This window comes from Entelurus aequoreus, linkage group LG07, assembly GCF_033978785.1.
Source record: "Entelurus aequoreus isolate RoL-2023_Sb linkage group LG07, RoL_Eaeq_v1.1, whole genome shotgun sequence".
Classification (NCBI taxonomy): domain Eukaryota; kingdom Metazoa; phylum Chordata; class Actinopteri; order Syngnathiformes; family Syngnathidae; genus Entelurus; species Entelurus aequoreus.
Window position 1 is genome coordinate 7,812,940 of NC_084737.1, and position 17,910 is coordinate 7,830,849.

Consider the following 17,910-nt stretch of genomic DNA (forward strand, 5'->3'; position numbering starts at 1 on the left):
TTCCTCTACTGTAAAAAATTGTTCAGCTCTAGTTTAGAGACTAGATCCAGTTCTCGTCATTGCTTAATTAATCCTGACCAACGAGAGTTTTAAAAAGTAACCACGAAGGGACTTGAACCCTCAATCTTCTGATCCGAAGTCAGACGCCTTATCCATTAGGCCACATGGTCTTCTAATGCCTTTTTGGGACAGTTTCCTCTACTGTAAAAAATGCCTCTCTTAAAAAAAGTTATTAAAATAACACAAGGTATTTTTGCTTGTAATGAGCAAGGAAATCTGCCAATGGAACAAGTCAAAATTGTCTTGGTAAGATTTCTTGAAATAAGGTATATAGTATTTAAGCTTTAAAAATTAAAAAAATGTATCTTTAAATTAGTAATTAAACTAATAACAAACTTGCGATGCTCAAAAGTAGTATTCTTTTCCTCAGAAGATCTATTGGCTGGAAACAAGTTCTTAAGTCTCTCTGAAAAATGACTACTCAGGTGATTGTGTTCATTCGGCCTCAAAGAAATAATGGCAATAATATCGTTTATCGGCAATAATTTGTAGGTCAATATTTCAAAAAGCAAAATTTGTTATCGGCCCAGACCTAACAGTCCTATGAAAACTGTGTCTTTGTATTTGTTGTTCAGGAAATGTGTTTGTCAGGGCACCATGTGGTCTAATGGATAAGGAAAATTGAGGATGCAAGTCCCTTCATGGTTGACAAAATGAGAGATGTGAAGCGTTTTTTTGTCCAAAATATTTTAAGGCGTCTACGATTGTCGGAGCCGATTATCGGGACAATATTCACTGGTAACAGACCTCTGACCACAAGACAATCTTATAAGACACAAGATAATCGGGCAATTGCTGTCTTTGGTCAGAAGAGGGAACATCTGGACAAAAATAGCCGATCTATTTTGTCTCTCAGCCAAGTAGTCTTCATGACTTCATGATCATAAATTGGTCAGCTGCAGTTTAGAGACTAGATCCAGTTAAGGATCTAATAACATTAGTCATTGCTTAATTATTCCTGACCAACAAGAATTTAGAAAAGTAACCACGAAGGGACTCAAAACCTCAATCTTCCGATCCGAAGTCAGACGCCTTATCCATTAGGCCACATGGTCTTCTAAATAACTTTTTGGGACAGTTTCCTCTACTGTAAAAAAGTGGTCAGCTCTAGTTTAGAGACTAGATCCAGTTCTCGCCATTGCTTAATTATTCCTGACCAACAAGAGTTTTGAAAAGTAACCACGAAGGGACTCGAACCCTCAATCTTCTGATCCGAAGTCAGACGCCTTATCCATTAGGCCACATGGTCTTCTAATACATTTATTGGGACAGTTTCCTCTACTGTAAAAAAGTGGTCAGCTCTAGTTTAGAGACTAGATCCAGTTCTCGCCATTGCTTAATTATTCCTGACCAACGAGAGTTTTGAAAAGTAACCACGAAGGGACTCGAACCCTCAATCTTCTGATCCGAAGTCAGACGCCTTATCCATTAGGCCACATGGTCTTCTAAATAGTTTTTTGGGACAGTTTCCTCTACTGTAAAAAATTGTTCAGCTCTAGTTTAGAGACTAGGTCCAGTTCTCGTCATTGCTTAATTAATCCTGACCAACGAGAGTTTTGAAAAGTAACCACAAAGGGACTTGAACCCTCAATCTTCTGATCCGAAGTCAGACGCCTTATCCATTAGGCCACATGGTCTTCTAATACATTTATTGGGACAGTTTCCCCTACTGTAAAAAAGTGGTCAGCTCTAGTTTAGAGACTAGATACAGTTCTCGCCATTGCTTAATTATTCCTGACCAACAAGAGTTTTGAAAAGTAACCACGAAGGGACTCGAACCCTCAATCTTCTGATCCGAAGTCAGACGCCTTATCCATTAGGCCACATGGTCTTCTCTTGCATTTATGGGAGAGTTACCTCTACTGTAAAAAATTGTTCAGCTCTAGTTTAGAGACTAGGTCCAGTTCTCGTCATTGCTTAATTATTCCTGACCAACGAGAGTTTTGAAAAGTAACCACAAAGGGATTTGAACTCTCAATCTTCTGATCCGAAGTCAGACGCCTTATCCATTAGGCCACATGGTCTTCTAATACATTTATTGGGACAGTTTCCTCTACTGTAAAAAAGTGGTCAGCTCTAGTTTAGAGACTAGGTCCAGTTCTCGTCATTGCTTAATTATTCCTGACCAACGAGAGTTTTGAAAAGTAACCACAAAGGGATTTGAACTCTCAATCTTCTGATCCGAAGTCAGACGCCTTATCCATTAGGCCACATGGTCTTCTAAATAGTTTTTTGGGACAGTTTCCTCTACTGTAAAAAATTGTTCAGCTCTAGTTTAGAGACTAGGTCCAGTTCTCGTCATTGCTTAATTAATCCTGACCAACGAGAGTTTTGAAAAGTAACCACAAAGGGACTTGAACCCTCAATCTTCTGATCCGAAGTCAGACGCCTTATCCATTAGGCCACATGGTCTTCTAATACATTTATTGGGACAGTTTCCCCTACTGTAAAAAAGTGGTCAGCTCTAGTTTAGAGACTAGATACAGTTCTCGCCATTGCTTAATTATTCCTGACCAACAAGAGTTTTGAAAAGTAACCACGAAGGGACTCGAACCCTCAATCTTCTGATCCGAAGTCAGACGCCTTATCCATTAGGCCACAAAAATGACTTTTTGGGACAGTTTTCCTCTACTGTCATTGCTTAATTAATCCTGACCGAGTTTTGAAAAGAAACCACGAAGGGATTTGAACCCTCAATCTCCTGATCCGAAGTCAGACGCCTTATCCATTAGGCCACATGGTCTTCTCTTGCATTTATTGGGAGAGTTACCTCTACTGTAAAAAATTGTTCAGCTCTAGTTTAGAGACTAGGTCCAGTTCTCGTCATTGCTTAATTATTCCTGACCAACGAGAGTTTTGAAAAGTAACCACAAAGGGATTTGAACTCTCAATCTGCTGATCCGAAGTCAGACGCCTTATCCATTAGGCCACATGGTCTTCCAAATTAGTTATGTTATGTCAGACCCACTCGACATCCGTTGCTTTCGGTCTCCCCTAGAGGGGGGGGGGGGTTACCCACATATGCGGTCCTCTCCAAGGTTTCTCATAGTCATTCACCGACGTCCCACTGGGGTGAGTTTTTCCTTGCCCGTATGTGGGCTCTGTACCGAGGATGTCGTTGTGGCTTGTACAGCCCTTTGAGACACTTGTGATTTAGGGCTATATAAATAAACATTGATTGATTGATGGTCTTCCAAAACAACCCGTGTGCAGTCACATTGGGACAGTTTCCTCTACTGGAAAAAATGCCCCTCTTAAAAAAAGTTGGTAAAATAATACAAGGTATTTTTGCTTGTAATGAGCAAGAAAATCTGCCAATGGAACAAGTCAAAATTAAACGTGTTCAATATTTCCTGTTTTGGAGCTGATTACCAAGACAAATTCACTCTTAACACACCTCAGACCACAAGCGATCATATAAGACACAAGATAATCGGGCGTTTTCTGTTTTTGATCTGAAGGGGTAAATCTAGTCAAAAAAAGTCCAATGATCTTTATGTATCTTACCCACTTCAGATGACGTTCTGTCTCTGATCATGGACTTAGATTGGTCAGCTCTAGTTTACAAGCAAGATCCAGATAAAGATTTAGTGATATCAACATAAGTCACTACTAACCTGACCAGAAAAGTAACTGGTATTACAACCATGGAGGGACTCAAACCCGCAATCTTCTGATCCAAAGTCAGACGCCTTATCCATTAGGCCACATGGCCTTCTGACACTTCTTTAGATGTTCTATCTGCTACAGGCCCAACACATAAAGCCAAACAACCAGGCTTTGAGCAGTTCTTAATGTGCGCGGTCTGCTACAATAACATTGACACAGCCACCAACCACCAAAAAGCCAGACTCTAGTCCTTCAAATCCCAAATCTTGCGTGAACAAATGTGATCTAAAGGGTTAGACGTAGGTGTTCCTCAAAGAGTTTTGATTGTAGATATTAAACGTGTTCAATATTTCCTGTTTTGGAGCTGATTACCAAGACAAATTCACTCTTAACACACCTCAGACAATCTTATAAGACACAAGATAATCGGGTGTTTGCTGTCTTTGGTCTGAAGGGGAAAATCTAATCAAAAGCAGTCCGATTGTCTTTATGTGTCTTACCTGCTTCAGATGACGTTCAGTCTCTGATCATGGACTGAGATTGGTCAGCTCTAGTTTACAAGCAAGATCCAGATAGATTTAGTGATATCAACATAAGTCACTACTAACCAGACCAGAAAAGTAACTGGAATTACAACCACAGAGGGACTCAAACCCTCAATCTTCTGCGCCAAAGTCAGACACTTTATCCATTAGGCCACACGGTCTCCTGACATTGTCAGGCCACATGGTCTTCTGACATTGTCTAGTCACAGTCAGGAAAAAAGTTTGCAAATGAAGGGTTCATAAATCGGGGCTCCATTGTACTCTTGTGTTATGAAGTGATGACGTATAGTTAGACATGTGCATCACAATATGAGAGCGGGTCATCGGGGGATGGAGGACTGGAAAACTGTTTGACCACTTTTAGCCACTGTACGACCATGTGGCCTAATGGATAAGGTGTCTGACTTCGGATCAGAAGATTAGGGGTTCAAGTCCCTTCATGGTTTTTAGTTTGTTAGGGCTTGGTGCCACGCTCAAGCACAGTAAGCTTCCCTGTCTTATAAGACACAAGATAATTGGGTGTTGGCTGTCTTTGGTCTGGAGGGCCAAATCCGGACAAAAACAGTCCATTTTCTTTATGTCTTACCCGCTTCAAACAAGATTTAGTCCCCCATTGAATTATGCTTCATCAGTTCATGATCATAGACTTAGATTGGTCAGCTCTAGTTTAGAAACTATATCAAGCTCTGGATAAAATCTAATGATATTAACATTAGTCATTGCTATTTGTTCCTAAAAAGTGAGAAGCTAGGATTACAACCATGAAGGGACTTGAACCCTCAATCTTCTGATCCGAAGTCAGACGCCTTATCCATTAGGCCACATGGTCTTCTGATGCTTCTTTAGATGTTCTATCTGCTACAGGCCCAACACATAAAGCCAAACAACCAGGCTTTGAGCAGTTCTTAATGTGCGCGGTCTGCTACAATAACATCGACACAGCCACCAACCACCAAAAAGCCAGACTCTAGTCCTTCAAATCCCAAATCTTGCGTGAACAAATGTGATCTAAAGGGTTAAACGTAGGTGTTCCTCAAAGAGTTTTGATTGTAGATATTAAACGTGTTCAATATTTCCTGTTTTGCAGCTGATTACCAAGACAAATGAACTCTTAACACACCTCAGACAATCTTATAAGACACAATATAATCGGGCGTTTGCTGTCTTTGGTCTGAAGGGGAAAATCTAGTCAAAAGCAGTCCGATTGTCTTTATGTGTCTTACCTGCTTCAGATGACGTTCAGTCTCTGATCATGGACTGAGATTGGTCAGCTCTATTTTACAAGCAAGATCCAGATAGATTTAGTGATATCAACATAAGCCACTACTAACCAGACCAGAAAAGTAACTGGAATTACAACCACGGAGGGACTCAAACCCTCAATCTTCTGAGACAAAGTCAGACAATTTATCCATTAGGCCACATGGTCTTCTGACACTGTCAGGCCACATGGTCTTCTGACACTGTCAGGCCACATGGTCTTCTGACATTGTCAGGCCACATGGTCTTCTGACATTGTGTAGTCACAGTCAGGAAAAAAGTTTGCAAATGAAGGGTTCATAAATTGGGGCTCCATTGTACTCTTGTGTTATGAAGTGATGACGTATAGTTAGACATGTGCAGCACAATATGAGCGCGGGTCATCGGGGGATGGAGGACTGGAAAACTGTCTGACCACTTGTAGCCACTGTACGACCATGTGGCCTAATGGATAAGGCGTCTGACTTCGGATCAGAAGATTAGGGGTTCAAGTCCCTTCGTGGTTTTTAGTTTGTTAGGGCTTGGTGCCACGCTCAAGCACAGTGAGCTTCCCTGTCTTATAAGACACAAGATAATTGGGTGTTGGCCGTCTTTGGTCTGGAGGGCCAAATCTGGACAAAAACAGTCCATTTTCTTTATGTCTTACCCACTTCAAACAAGATTTAGTCTCTTATCTAATTATGCTTCATCAGTTCATGATTGTAGACTTAGATTAGTCAGCTCTAGTTTAGAAACTATATCAAGCTCTGCATCAAATCTAATGATATTAACATTAGTCATTGCTATTTGTTCCTAAAAAGTGAGAAGCTAGGATTACAACCATGAAGGGACTTGAACCCTCAATCTTCTGATCCGAAGTCAGACGCCTTATCCATTAGGCCACATGGTCTTCTGATGCTTCTTTAGATGTTCTATCTGCTACAGGCCCAACACATAAAGCCAAACAACCAGGCTTTGAGCAGTTCTTAATGTGCGCGGTCTGCTACAATAACATCGACACAGCCACCAACCACCAAAAAGCCAGACTCTAGTCCTTCAAATCCCAAATCTTGCGTGAACAAATGTGATCTAAAGGGTTAGACGTAGGTGTTCCTAAAAGAGTTTTGATCGTAAATATTAAACTTGTTCAATATTTCCTGTTTTGGAGCTGATCACCAAGACAAATTCACTCTTAACACACCTCAGACAATCTTATAAGACACAAGATAATCGGGTGTTTGCTGTCTTTGGTCTGAAGGGGAAAATCTAGTCAAAAGCAGTCCAATTGTCTTTATGTGTCTTACCTGCTTCAGATGACGTTCAGTCTCTGATCATGGACTGAGATTGATCAGCTCTATTTTACAAGCAAGATCCAGATAGATTTAGTGATATCAACATAAGTCACTACTAACCTGACCAGAAAAGTAACTGGAATTACAACCACGGAGGGACTCAAACCCTCAATCTTCTGAGACAAAGTCAGACAATTTATCCATTAGGCCACATGGTCTTCTGACACTGTCAGGCCACATGGTCTTCTGACACTGTCAGGCCACATGGTCTTCTGACATTGTCTAGTCACAGTCAGGAAAAAAGTTTGCAAATGAAGGGTTCATAAATCTGGGCTCCATTGTACTCTTGTGTTATGAAGTGATGACGTATAGTTAGACATGTGCAGCACAATATGAGAGCGGGTCATCGGGGGATGGAGGACTGGAAAACTGTCTGACCACTTGTAGCCACTGTACGACCATGTGGCCTAATGGATAAGGCGTCTGACTTCGGATCAGAAGATTAGGGGTTCAAGTCCCTTCGTGGTTTTTAGTTTGTTAGGGCTTGGTGCCACGCTCAAGCACAGTGAGCTTCCCTGTCTTATAAGACACAAGATAATGGGGTGTTGGCCGTCTTTGGTCTGGAGGGCCAAATCTGGACAAAAACAGTCCATTTTCTTTATGTCTTACCCACTTCAAACAAGATTTAGTCTCTTATCTAATTATGCTTCATCAGTTCATGATTGTAGACTTAGATTAGTCAGCTCTAGTTTAGAAACTATATCAAGCTCTGCATCAAATCTAATGATATTAACATTAGTCATTGCTATTTGTTCCTAAAAAGTGAGAAGCTAGGATTACAACCATGAAGGGACTTGAACTCTCAATCTTCTGATTCAAAGTCAGACGCTTTATCCATTAGGCCACATGGTCCTCTGATACTTTATGAGATGTTTCATCTGCTACAGACCCAACACATAACGCCAAACAACCAGGCTTTGAGCAGACTTTGATGTGTGCTACAATAAAATCGACAGAGCACACAGAACCATTCTACCCCACCAAAAAGCCAGACTCTCGTCCATCAAACCCGAAAGATTGTGTGAACAAATGTGATCTAAAGGGTTAGGCGCCGGTGTTCCTCAAAGAGTTTTGATCGTAAATATTAAAAGTGTTCAATATTTCCTGTTTTGGAGCTGATCACCAAGACAAATTCACTCTTAACACACCTCAGACAATCTTATAAGACACAAGATAATCGGGTGTTTGCTGTCTTTGGTCTAAAGGGGAAAATCTGGTCAAATCCAGTCCAAGTGTCTTACTTCGCTCTACTATCAGTTTATGATCATGATCAGCTCTAGTTTACAAGCAAGATCCAGATAAAGATCAAGTGATATCAACTTTAGTCACTACTAATGCTATTTATTCCTGACCAGAAAAGCAACTGGAATTACAACCATGAAGGCGGGGTACACCCTTGACAAGTCGCCACCTCATCGCAGGGCCAACACAGATAGACAGACAGACAACATTCACACTCACATTCACACACTAGGGCCAATTTAGTGTTGCCAATCAACCTATCCCCAGGTGCATGTCTCCCACACTATTATGTTAGATCCACTATGGACTGGACTCTCACACTATTATATTAGATCCACTATGGACTGGACTCTCACTATTATGTTAGATCCACTATGGACTGGACTTTCACACTATTAACTAGATCCACTATGGACTGGACTCTCACACTATTATGTTAGATCCACTTTGTTTTTTTATTTGCCTATCATTCACAATTCCTATGTGAATCAAGAACCACGTCTTTCTTTTTTGTGCTGTCTAAATCAGAAAAAACTGCTCCTAACGGGCGGCTAACAACGCAGGAAATGGGGACAGCATCCATTCCGCCTATAAGGCACCATGTGGACTAATGGATAAGGTGTCTGACTCCGGATAAGGAAAATTGAGGATGCAAGTCCCTTCATGGTGGACAAAATGAGAGATATAAAGGTTTTTTTGTCGGAAATATTTAAGGCGTCTACAATAGTCGGAGACGATAATCGGGACAAATTCACTGGTAACAGACCTCTGACCACAAGACAATCTTATAAGACACAAGATAATCGGGCAATTGCTGTCTTTGGTCGGAAGGGGGACAAAAAAAGCTGATCTATTTTGTCTCTCAGCCAAGTAGTCTTCATGATTTCATGATCATAAATTGGTCAGCTGCAGTTTAGAGACTAGATCCAGTTAAGGATCTAATAACATTAGTCATTGCCTAATTATTCCTGACCAACAAGAATTTAGAAAAGTAACCACGAAGGGAGTCGAACCCTCAATCTTCCGATCCGAAGTTAGAAGCCTCATTCATTAGGCCACATGGTCTTCTAATGCATTTATTGGGACAGTTTCCTCTACTGTAAAAAGTTGGTCAGCTCTAGTTTAGAGACTACTTCCAGTTCTCGCCATTGCTTAATTATTCCTGACCAACAAGAGTTTTGAAAAGTAACCACGAAGGGACTTGAACCCTCAATCTTCTGATCCGAAGTCAGACGCCTTATCCATTAGGCCACATGGTCTTCTAATGCTTTGTTGGGACAGTTTCCTCTACTGTAAAAAATGCCCCTCTTAAAAAAAGTTAGAAAAATAACACAAGGTATTTTTGCTTGTAATGAGCAAGAAAATCTGCCAATGGAACAAGTCAAAATTGTCTTGGTAAGATTTCTTGAAACAAGGTATATAGTATTTAAGCTTTAAAAATTAAAAAAATGTATCTTTAAATTAGTAATTAAACTAATAACAAACTTGCGATGCTCAAAAGTAGTATTCTTTTCCTCAGAAGATCTATTGGCTGGAAACAAGTTCTTAAGTATCTCTGAAAAATGACTACTCAGGTGATTGTGTTCATTCGGCCTCATAAAAATAAGGGCAATAATATCGTTTATCGGCAATAATTTGTAGGTCAATATTTCAAAAAGCAAAATTTGTTATCGGCCCAGACCTAACAGTCCTATGAAAACTGTGTCTTTGTATTTGTTGTTCAGGAAATGTGTTTGTCAGGGCACCATGTGGTCTAATGGATAAGGAAAATTGAGGATGCAAGTTCCTTCATGGTTGACAAAATGAGAGATGTGAAGCGTTTTTTTGTCCAAAATATTTTAAGGCGTCTACGATTGTCGGAGCCGATTATCGGGACAATATTCACTGGTAACAGACCTCTGACCACAAGATAATCGGGCAGTTGCTGTTTTTGGTCAGAAGGGGGAACATCTGGACAAAAAAAGCCGATCTATTTTGTCTCTCAGCCAAGTAGTCTTCATGACTTCATGATCATAAATTGGTCAGCTGCAGTTTAGAGACTAGATCCAGTTAAGGATCTAATAACATTAGTCATTGCTTAATTATTCCTGACCAACAAGAATTTAGAAAAGTAACCACGAAGGGACTCAAACCCTCAATCTTCCGATCCGAAGTCAGACGCCTTATCCATTAGGCCACATGGTCTTCGAATGCATTTATTGGGACAGTTTCCTCTACTATAAAAAATTGGTCGGCTCTAGTTTAGAGACTAGATCCAGTTCTCGTCATTGCTTAATTAATCCTGACCAATGAGAGTTTTGAAAAGTAACCACGAAGGGACTTGAACCCTCAATTTTCTGATCCGAAGTCAGACGCCTTATCCATTAGGCCACATGGTCTTCTCTTGCATTTATTGGGAGCGTTTCCTCTACTGTAAAAAATTGTTCAGCTCTAGTTTAGAGACTAGATCCAGTTCTCGTCATTGCTTAATTAATCCTGACCAATGAGAGTTTTGAAAAGTAACCACGAAGAGATTTGAACCCTCAATCTTCTGATCCAAAGTCAGACACCTTATCCATTAGGCCACATGGTCTTCCAATACAACCTGTGTGCAGTCACATTGGGACAGTTTCCTCTACTGGAAAAAATGCCCCTCTTAAAAAAAGTTGGTAAAATAATACAAGGTATTTTTGCTTGTAATGAGCAAGAAAATCTGCCAATGGAACAAGTCAAAATTAAACGTGTTCAATATTTCCTGTTTTGGAGCTGATTACCAAGACAAATTCACTCTTAGCACACCTCAGACCACAAGCGATCTTATAAGACACAAGATAATCGGGCGTTTTCTGTTTTTGATCTGAAGGGGTAAATCTAGTCAAAAACAGTTCAATTGTCTTTATGTGTCTTACCCGCTTCAGATGACGTTTAGTCTCCGATCAGTCTATGATGATGGACTAAGATTGGTCAGATCTAGTTTACAAGCAAGATCCAGATAAAGATCTTGTGATATCAACTTAAGTATTTATTCCTGACCAGAAAAGTAACTGGAATTACAACCACGAAGGGACTTGAACCCTCAATCTTCTGATCCGAAGTCAGACACCTTATCCATTAGGCCACATGGTCTTATGACCACTGATGATATTTTTTATCTGCTATAGACTCAACACATAAAGACAAACAACCAGGCTTTGAGCAGTTCTTAATGTGTGCTACAATAACATCGACACAGCCACCAACCACCAAAAATCCAGACTCTCGTCCTTCAAACCCCAAATCTTGCATGAACAAATGTGATCTAAAGGGTTAGGCGTCGGTGTTCCTCAAAGAGTTTTGATCGTAAATATTAAACGTGTTCAATATTTCCTGTTTTGGAGCTGATCGTCAAGACGAATTCACTCTTAACACACCTCAGACAATCTTATAATTGTCAGACAATCTTTGGTCTAAAGGGGAAAATCTGGTCAAACCAACCACCAAAAAGCCAGACTCTCGTCCTTCAAACCCGAAAGATTGCGTGAACAAATGTGATCTAAAGGGTTAGGCGTTGGCATTCCTCACAGACATAAAGAGTTTTGATCGTACATATTAAACATGTTCAATATTTCCTGTTTTGGAGCTGATTACCAAGACAAATTCACTCTTAACACACCTCAGACAATCTTATAAGACACAAGATAATCGGGTGTTTGCTGTCTTTGGTCAAAAGGGGAAAATCTGGTCAAATCCAGTCCAAGTGTCTTACCTCGCTCTCCTATCAGTTTATGATCATGGTCAGCTCTAGTTTACAAGCCAGATCCAGATAAAGATCTAGTGATATCAACTTAAGTCACTACTAATACTATTTATTCCTGACCAGAAAAGTAACTGGAATTACAACCACGGAGGGACTTGAACCCTCAATCTTCTGATCCGAAGTCAGACGCCTTATCCATTAGGCCACATGGTCTTCTGACACTTGGTGCGATTTTTTTATCTGCTATAGACTCAACACATAAAGACAAACAACCAGGCTTTGAGCAGTTCTTAATGTGTGCTACAATAACATCGACACAGCACACAGAACCATTCTGCCCCACCAAAAAGCCAGACTCTCGTACTTCAAACCCCAAATCTTGCGTGAACAAATGTGATCCAAAGGGTTGGGCGTCGGTGTTCCTCACAGACATAAAGAGTTTTGATAGTAAATATTAAACGTGTTCAATATTTCCTGTTTTGGAGCTGATTACCAAGACAAATTCACTCTTAACAAACCTCAGACAATCTTATAAGACACAAAATAATCGGGTGTTTGCTGTCTTTGGTCTAAAGGGGAAAATCTGGTCAAAAACAGTCCAATTGTCCTTATGTGTCTTACCTCACTCTCCTATCAGTTTATGATCATGGACTTAGATTGGCCAACTCGAGTTCCAGATAAAGATCTAGTGATATCAACTTAAGTCACTACTAATACTATTTATTCCTGACCAGAAAAGTAACTGGAATTACAACCATGAAGGGACTTGAACCCTCAATCTTCTGATCCGAAGTCAGACGCCTTATCCATTAGGCCACATGGTCTTCTAAAACCTACTGAGATTTTGTCATCTGCTATAGACTCAACACATAAAGACAAACAACCAGGCTTTGAGCAGTTCTTAATGTGTGCTACAATAACATCGACACAGCCACCAACCACCAAAAATCCAGACTCTCGTCCTTCAAACCCCAAATCTTGCATGAACAAATGTGATCTAAAGGGTTGGGTGTCGGCGTTCCTCAAAGAGTTTTGATCGTAAATATTAAACGTGTTCAATATTTCCTGTTTTGGAGCTGATCGTCAAGACGAATTCACTCTTAACACACCTCAGACAATCTTATAATTGTCAGACAATCTTTGGTCTAAAGGGGAAAATCTGGTTAAACCAACCACCAAAAATCCAGACTCTCGTCCTTCAAACCCGAAAGATTGCGTGAACAAATGTGATCTAAAGTGTTAGGCGTTGGCATTCCTCACAGACATAAAGAGTTTTGATCGTACATATTAAACGTGTTCAATATTTCCTGTTTTGGAGCTGATTACCAAGACAAATTCACTCTTAACACACCTCAGACCACAAGCGATCTTATAAGACACGCTTGCTGTCTTTGGTCTGAATGGGTAAATCTAGTCAAAAACAGTCCAATTGTCTTTGTGTGTCTTACCCGCTTCAGATGACGTTTAGTCTCTTATCAGTTCATGGACTTAGATTTGGTCAGCTTGAGTTTACAAGCAAGATCCACATAAAGATCTACTGATATCAACATAAGTCACTACTAACATTCCTGACCAGAAAATTAACTGGAATCATAACCAGTTTGACAACCTGATCGAGAATTACAACCATGAAGGGACTCGAACCCTCAATCTTCTGATCCGAAGTCAGACGCCTTATCCATTAGGCCACATGGTCTTCTGACAACATCAGGAACAAAGTTTTCAAATAGATAGGTTCATAAATCGGGGCTCCATTGTACTCCTATGAAAACTGTCTGACCGCATTGGTAACACAGACAGATGTACTGTGGACAGAAATAAAAGGTAAAAAATAGCGTTATTGCATGACAGGGTTTCCCACACATTCATTTATTTGTGGCGGCCCGCCACGAAAGAATTACGTCCGACACAAATAAAAAATTTAAAAAAATAAAATAAAATAAAAAAATAAACTTTTTTTTCAATTTTTTTAATTTTTATTTTTATTTATTTTTTTGGTCCTCTCCAGCTTTTTACTTTACAAAAGAGAAGTGTAGGATACTTCTCTTGTTGCCTTATTTGTATTTGACTTTATTAAATGTATTTCTATTAGAAACACAACATGTGTATATAACAAAGGGTGCAAAGTCTGCAGGCAGTAGGAAACACATGGTTAAGTGTAGGGAGTAAAACTGATGGCAGTCTAAAGTTCAACATTTTTGGAGCTCTTTGTTCAGTGGATCAGATGTTTGATGAAGCTCTGTGTCTATCTACCACCACTACTGTTTTCTGTTTATTTGTTACTGACTATGGCAGGACACCTCTGCCTCTGTTTCACTTTATGTTGCTGGTAAATAATATGGTTGTAGTAGTAGGCTAAAGTTAAATTATTTAGTATGCACTAATTAAAGGGGCAGAGCTTTGAGACATTTTAGCTTTTATATTTTATAAGATATATTTTTTGTAAGAACCACAATTAATAAATATATTTCAGTGAATAACTTATTGTTCAAATCTGTATATAAATATGTACATAAAGTGTTGTAATTATATTGTAAAATGGATGGATGGATTGACGTTTAAAACAAAACTGTTATTATGAATTAGTAAGTATACATTTTTTGAGCCTTTTTAGAGGAAATCAAATCATTGTAGTAAATTATGCAAATTACTCGATGATGTCATGGTGACCACGCCCATAGCCACGCCCCCACCGCCACAGGTATCTTGGCAGTTTATGGGGAACACTGCATGACCATGTGGCCTAATGGATAAGGCGTCTGACTTCGGATCAGAAGATTGAGGGTTCGAGTCCCTTCATGGTTGTTTTTCTCCAAAGACATTGATGAATGCAGACAAACTGTCCAAATCACTTTTAAACATCTAATGAAAATCACAAAATGAGGACATGATCTGTCATATTTGACATTTAAAAGACCATCTGTGTCTGACCAGTGTCATTGCACCTTAAAGGGGAACTGCACTTTGTTTTGATTTATTTGTGAATCAAGAACACGTACAGTACAGGCCAAAAGTTTGGACACACCTTCTCATTCAATGTGTTTTCTTTATTTTCATGACTATTTACATTACATTAAAATTCTGGTACCTGAGCTGCCAGTTTGTTTGTTTTTTGTTTTTTTACCACAAATCAACAAGTGTAGATTTTTCGGTGTATTACTGTAAACCACAGTTTATTACAGTAAAAAAAATAGTTTTTATTTAGAGAAAAATGTTTTAAAATTTACAGTAATTTTTACAATTTGACCATGAAATCTATTGCTACTTTTACATTGCACAATTTGAAATCATTATTATTAGTAAAAATGGTTGGAATGTTTGATAGTATATTTTTGCATAATTAGACAATATTTAAGTTAACATTATTTGCGATTACAAGGAGTACTTTTTTTTTTTCTCCCAAAATAGAAAGAAATAATACATTTAGTAAGAAAGGTGACAGTAGTAGTTGATACCTATTATTTCCAGGCTGCTTCTAACAGTGAATACTATTATTACACAATTTTTTAAAGCATTTTGTTAGTTGATTTTTTTTAACAAAATGTAAAAAAAAAATTACGGTAAGTTGCAATAATTTCACCTCAAAATGTAGTGTATATTACTGTAAATGGAAAAACACTACTGCTGTTTTTTATGGTTAAAAAAAGGCAGCTCAGTTGCCAAAATTTTACTGTAAAATTGACTCTTTTTTTTTTACTGTAAATAAAAAAACCCTGCAATTTTACTGTAAAATTCTGGTACCTGAGCTGCCAGTTTGGTTTTTTTGGGGTTTTTTTTACCACAAATCAACAAGTGTAGATTTTTCGGTGTATTACTGTAAACACCAAAACGGCACCACAGTTTATTACAGTAAAAAAAATAGTTTTTATTTAGAGAAAAAATGCTTTAAAATTTACAGTAAATTTTACAATTTCACCATGAAATCTATTGCTACTTTTACATTGCACAATTTGAAATCATTATTATTAGTATTTATTTCTATTTAAAAAAATGGTTGGAATGTTTGATAATATATTTTTGCATAATTAGACAATATTTAAGTTAACATTATTTGCGATTACATGGAGTACAAATATTTTTTTTCCCTCCCAAAATAGAAAGAAATAATACATTTAGTAAGAAAGGGGACAGTAGTAGTTGATACCTATTATTTCCAGGCTGCTTCTAACAGTGAATACTATTATTACACAATTTTTTAAAGCATTTTGTTAGTTGATTTTTTTTAACATAAATGTAAAAAAAAAATTACGGTAAGTTGCAATAATTTCACCTCAAAATGTAGTGTATATTACTGTAAATGGAAAAACACTACTGCTGTTTTTTATGGTTAAAAAAAGGCAGCTCATTTGCCAGAATTTTACTGTAAAATGTACATTTGTTGTTTTACTGTAAATTAAAAAAAATGCAATTTTACAGTAACATTTTGGTATCTGAGTTGCCAGTTGTTTTTTTTTACCGCAAATCAACAAGTGTAGATTTTTCGGTGTATTACTGTAAATGCCAAAACGGCACCACAGTTTATTACAGTAAAAAAAAGTTGTTTTCATTTGGAGAAAAATGCTGTAAAAACCACAGTAAATTTCACAATTTGACCATAACATCTATTGCTACTTTTACATTGCACAATTTGATGGATAACTTGCTTTGAAATCACTATTATTAGTATTTATTTCTATTGAAAAAATGGTTTGAATGTTTGATAATATATTTTTGCATCATTTGACAATATTTAAGTTAACATCATTTGCGATTACATGTAGTACATATATTTATTTTCAGTAAAAAAACAAATGTAAATTTTACAGTAAAATTCTGGCAGCCTTTTTTTAAACCATAAAAAAAGCTGTAGTGTTTTTCCACTTACAGTAATATACACTATATTTTGAGGTGAAATTATTGCAACTTACCGTAATTTTTTTTTACATTTAAGTTTTAAGAAAATCAACTAATAAAATGCTTTAAAAAATTGTGTAATAATAGTATTCACTGTTAGAAGTGACCTGGAAATAATATGTATCAATAAAGTACTATAACTTTTCCTACTAAATGTATTCTTTCTTTCTATTTTGGGAGAAAAAAAATACATGTTATCGCAAATGATGTTAACTTAAATATTGTGTATTTATGCAAAAATATATTATCAAACATTCAAACCATTTTTAAAATATAAATAAATACTTATAATAATGATTTCAAAGCAAGTTATCCATCAAATTGTGCAATGTAAAAGTAGCAATAGATTTCATGGTCAAATAGTGAAATTTACTGTGCTTTTTAAAGCATTTTTCTCTTTCACTTGTTGATTTGCGGTAAAAAAAAACAAAAAATAAACTGGCAGCTCAGGTACCAGTTTATTACGGTAAAAAAAAAAATTCATTTAGAGAAAAATGCTTTAAAAATCACAGTAAATTTCACAATTTGACCATGAAATCTATTGCTACTTTTACATTGCACATTTTATATTGAAATAATGATTTGAATGTTTGATCATATATTTTTGCATAATTTGACAATATTTAAGTTTGCAATGACATGTATTTTTTTTCTCCCAAAACTGAAAGAAAGAATACATTTAGTAAGAAAAGTTACAGTACTTTATTGATACATATTATTTCCAGGCTTTCAAGGGCCAAATAAAATGAATTTGACACCTTTGGATTAGATCTTTCATTTCGAGTGTCGTTAGTCAGTGCTGAATGCAGGTTGTCTGCTTGTCGTTTCCCAGGTGATCGGAACGTTCCCCCTGCTGGTGAACCCTGCCTCCCTGGCCGCGGGGGCCACGCCCTCTTTGCCCCTCCATGGTCTGCAGGTTCAGACCGTCACCCCCCAGCTGTTCCTAAACACGCAGGGCCAGATCATCGCCGCGGTGGGGAACAGCCTCACCCCCTCGGCGGGGGTCCTGCCCAAAGCCGCCGCCCCGCCAGCGGCTACTAAACCCCAGCTAGAGGCGCCACTTTCGCAGCAGATCTTTACAAAGATCGTGCCCGATTTGTCGGGTTTGATGCCACCACAGGCCACGGCTGCCTGCCAGTCGCCCGTCATCATCGCCCCGCAGCCGTCCTCCGCGGCCCCGGTGACCTGTGCCGACATGGCCAAAGCGGGCCAGCTGGTCAGCAGTACGTACTTCGTCTCCTCACAAGATACTCTT

The 17,910-nt window shown here is 38.3% G+C and overlaps 1 protein-coding gene and 19 non-coding genes across 22 annotated transcripts in view; 5 read left to right on the forward strand and 15 right to left on the reverse strand.

The window, feature by feature from the left end:
- Positions 1–17,910, forward strand: part of pou6f1 (POU class 6 homeobox 1) — a 104,649-nt gene that overhangs the window by 67,370 nt on the left and 19,369 nt on the right. For all 3 annotated transcript variants that reach the window (XM_062052520.1, XM_062052519.1, XM_062052521.1), the window contains one exon: positions 17,488–17,878. In XM_062052520.1, coding sequence (XP_061908504.1) covers positions 17,488–17,878 — 391 coding nt within the window. The remainder of the gene's footprint in view (positions 1–17,487; positions 17,879–17,910) is intronic.
- Positions 98–170, reverse strand: trnar-ucg (transfer RNA arginine (anticodon UCG)). The gene has a single exon. It is a non-coding gene; the product is annotated as a tRNA-Arg (tRNA).
- On the reverse strand, positions 1,237–1,309 carry trnar-ucg (transfer RNA arginine (anticodon UCG)). The gene has a single exon. It is a non-coding gene; the product is annotated as a tRNA-Arg (tRNA).
- On the reverse strand, positions 1,431–1,503 carry trnar-ucg (transfer RNA arginine (anticodon UCG)). The gene has a single exon. It is a non-coding gene; the product is annotated as a tRNA-Arg (tRNA).
- On the reverse strand, positions 1,625–1,697 carry trnar-ucg (transfer RNA arginine (anticodon UCG)). The gene has a single exon. It is a non-coding gene; the product is annotated as a tRNA-Arg (tRNA).
- trnar-ucg (transfer RNA arginine (anticodon UCG)) lies at positions 1,819–1,891 on the reverse strand. The gene has a single exon. It is a non-coding gene; the product is annotated as a tRNA-Arg (tRNA).
- Positions 2,400–2,472, reverse strand: trnar-ucg (transfer RNA arginine (anticodon UCG)). Its single transcript has one exon. It is a non-coding gene; the product is annotated as a tRNA-Arg (tRNA).
- On the reverse strand, positions 2,731–2,803 carry trnar-ucg (transfer RNA arginine (anticodon UCG)). The gene has a single exon. It is a non-coding gene; the product is annotated as a tRNA-Arg (tRNA).
- On the forward strand, positions 4,588–4,660 carry trnar-ucg (transfer RNA arginine (anticodon UCG)). Its single transcript has one exon. It is a non-coding gene; the product is annotated as a tRNA-Arg (tRNA).
- On the reverse strand, positions 4,971–5,043 carry trnar-ucg (transfer RNA arginine (anticodon UCG)). The gene has a single exon. It is a non-coding gene; the product is annotated as a tRNA-Arg (tRNA).
- trnar-ucg (transfer RNA arginine (anticodon UCG)) lies at positions 5,908–5,980 on the forward strand. Its single transcript has one exon. It is a non-coding gene; the product is annotated as a tRNA-Arg (tRNA).
- On the reverse strand, positions 6,291–6,363 carry trnar-ucg (transfer RNA arginine (anticodon UCG)). The gene has a single exon. It is a non-coding gene; the product is annotated as a tRNA-Arg (tRNA).
- Positions 7,202–7,274, forward strand: trnar-ucg (transfer RNA arginine (anticodon UCG)). Its single transcript has one exon. It is a non-coding gene; the product is annotated as a tRNA-Arg (tRNA).
- Positions 9,234–9,306, reverse strand: trnar-ucg (transfer RNA arginine (anticodon UCG)). The gene has a single exon. It is a non-coding gene; the product is annotated as a tRNA-Arg (tRNA).
- On the reverse strand, positions 10,353–10,425 carry trnar-ucg (transfer RNA arginine (anticodon UCG)). Its single transcript has one exon. It is a non-coding gene; the product is annotated as a tRNA-Arg (tRNA).
- Positions 11,080–11,152, reverse strand: trnar-ucg (transfer RNA arginine (anticodon UCG)). Its single transcript has one exon. It is a non-coding gene; the product is annotated as a tRNA-Arg (tRNA).
- On the reverse strand, positions 11,903–11,975 carry trnar-ucg (transfer RNA arginine (anticodon UCG)). Its single transcript has one exon. It is a non-coding gene; the product is annotated as a tRNA-Arg (tRNA).
- trnar-ucg (transfer RNA arginine (anticodon UCG)) lies at positions 12,514–12,586 on the reverse strand. The gene has a single exon. It is a non-coding gene; the product is annotated as a tRNA-Arg (tRNA).
- trnar-ucg (transfer RNA arginine (anticodon UCG)) lies at positions 13,386–13,458 on the reverse strand. The gene has a single exon. It is a non-coding gene; the product is annotated as a tRNA-Arg (tRNA).
- Positions 14,495–14,567, forward strand: trnar-ucg (transfer RNA arginine (anticodon UCG)). Its single transcript has one exon. It is a non-coding gene; the product is annotated as a tRNA-Arg (tRNA).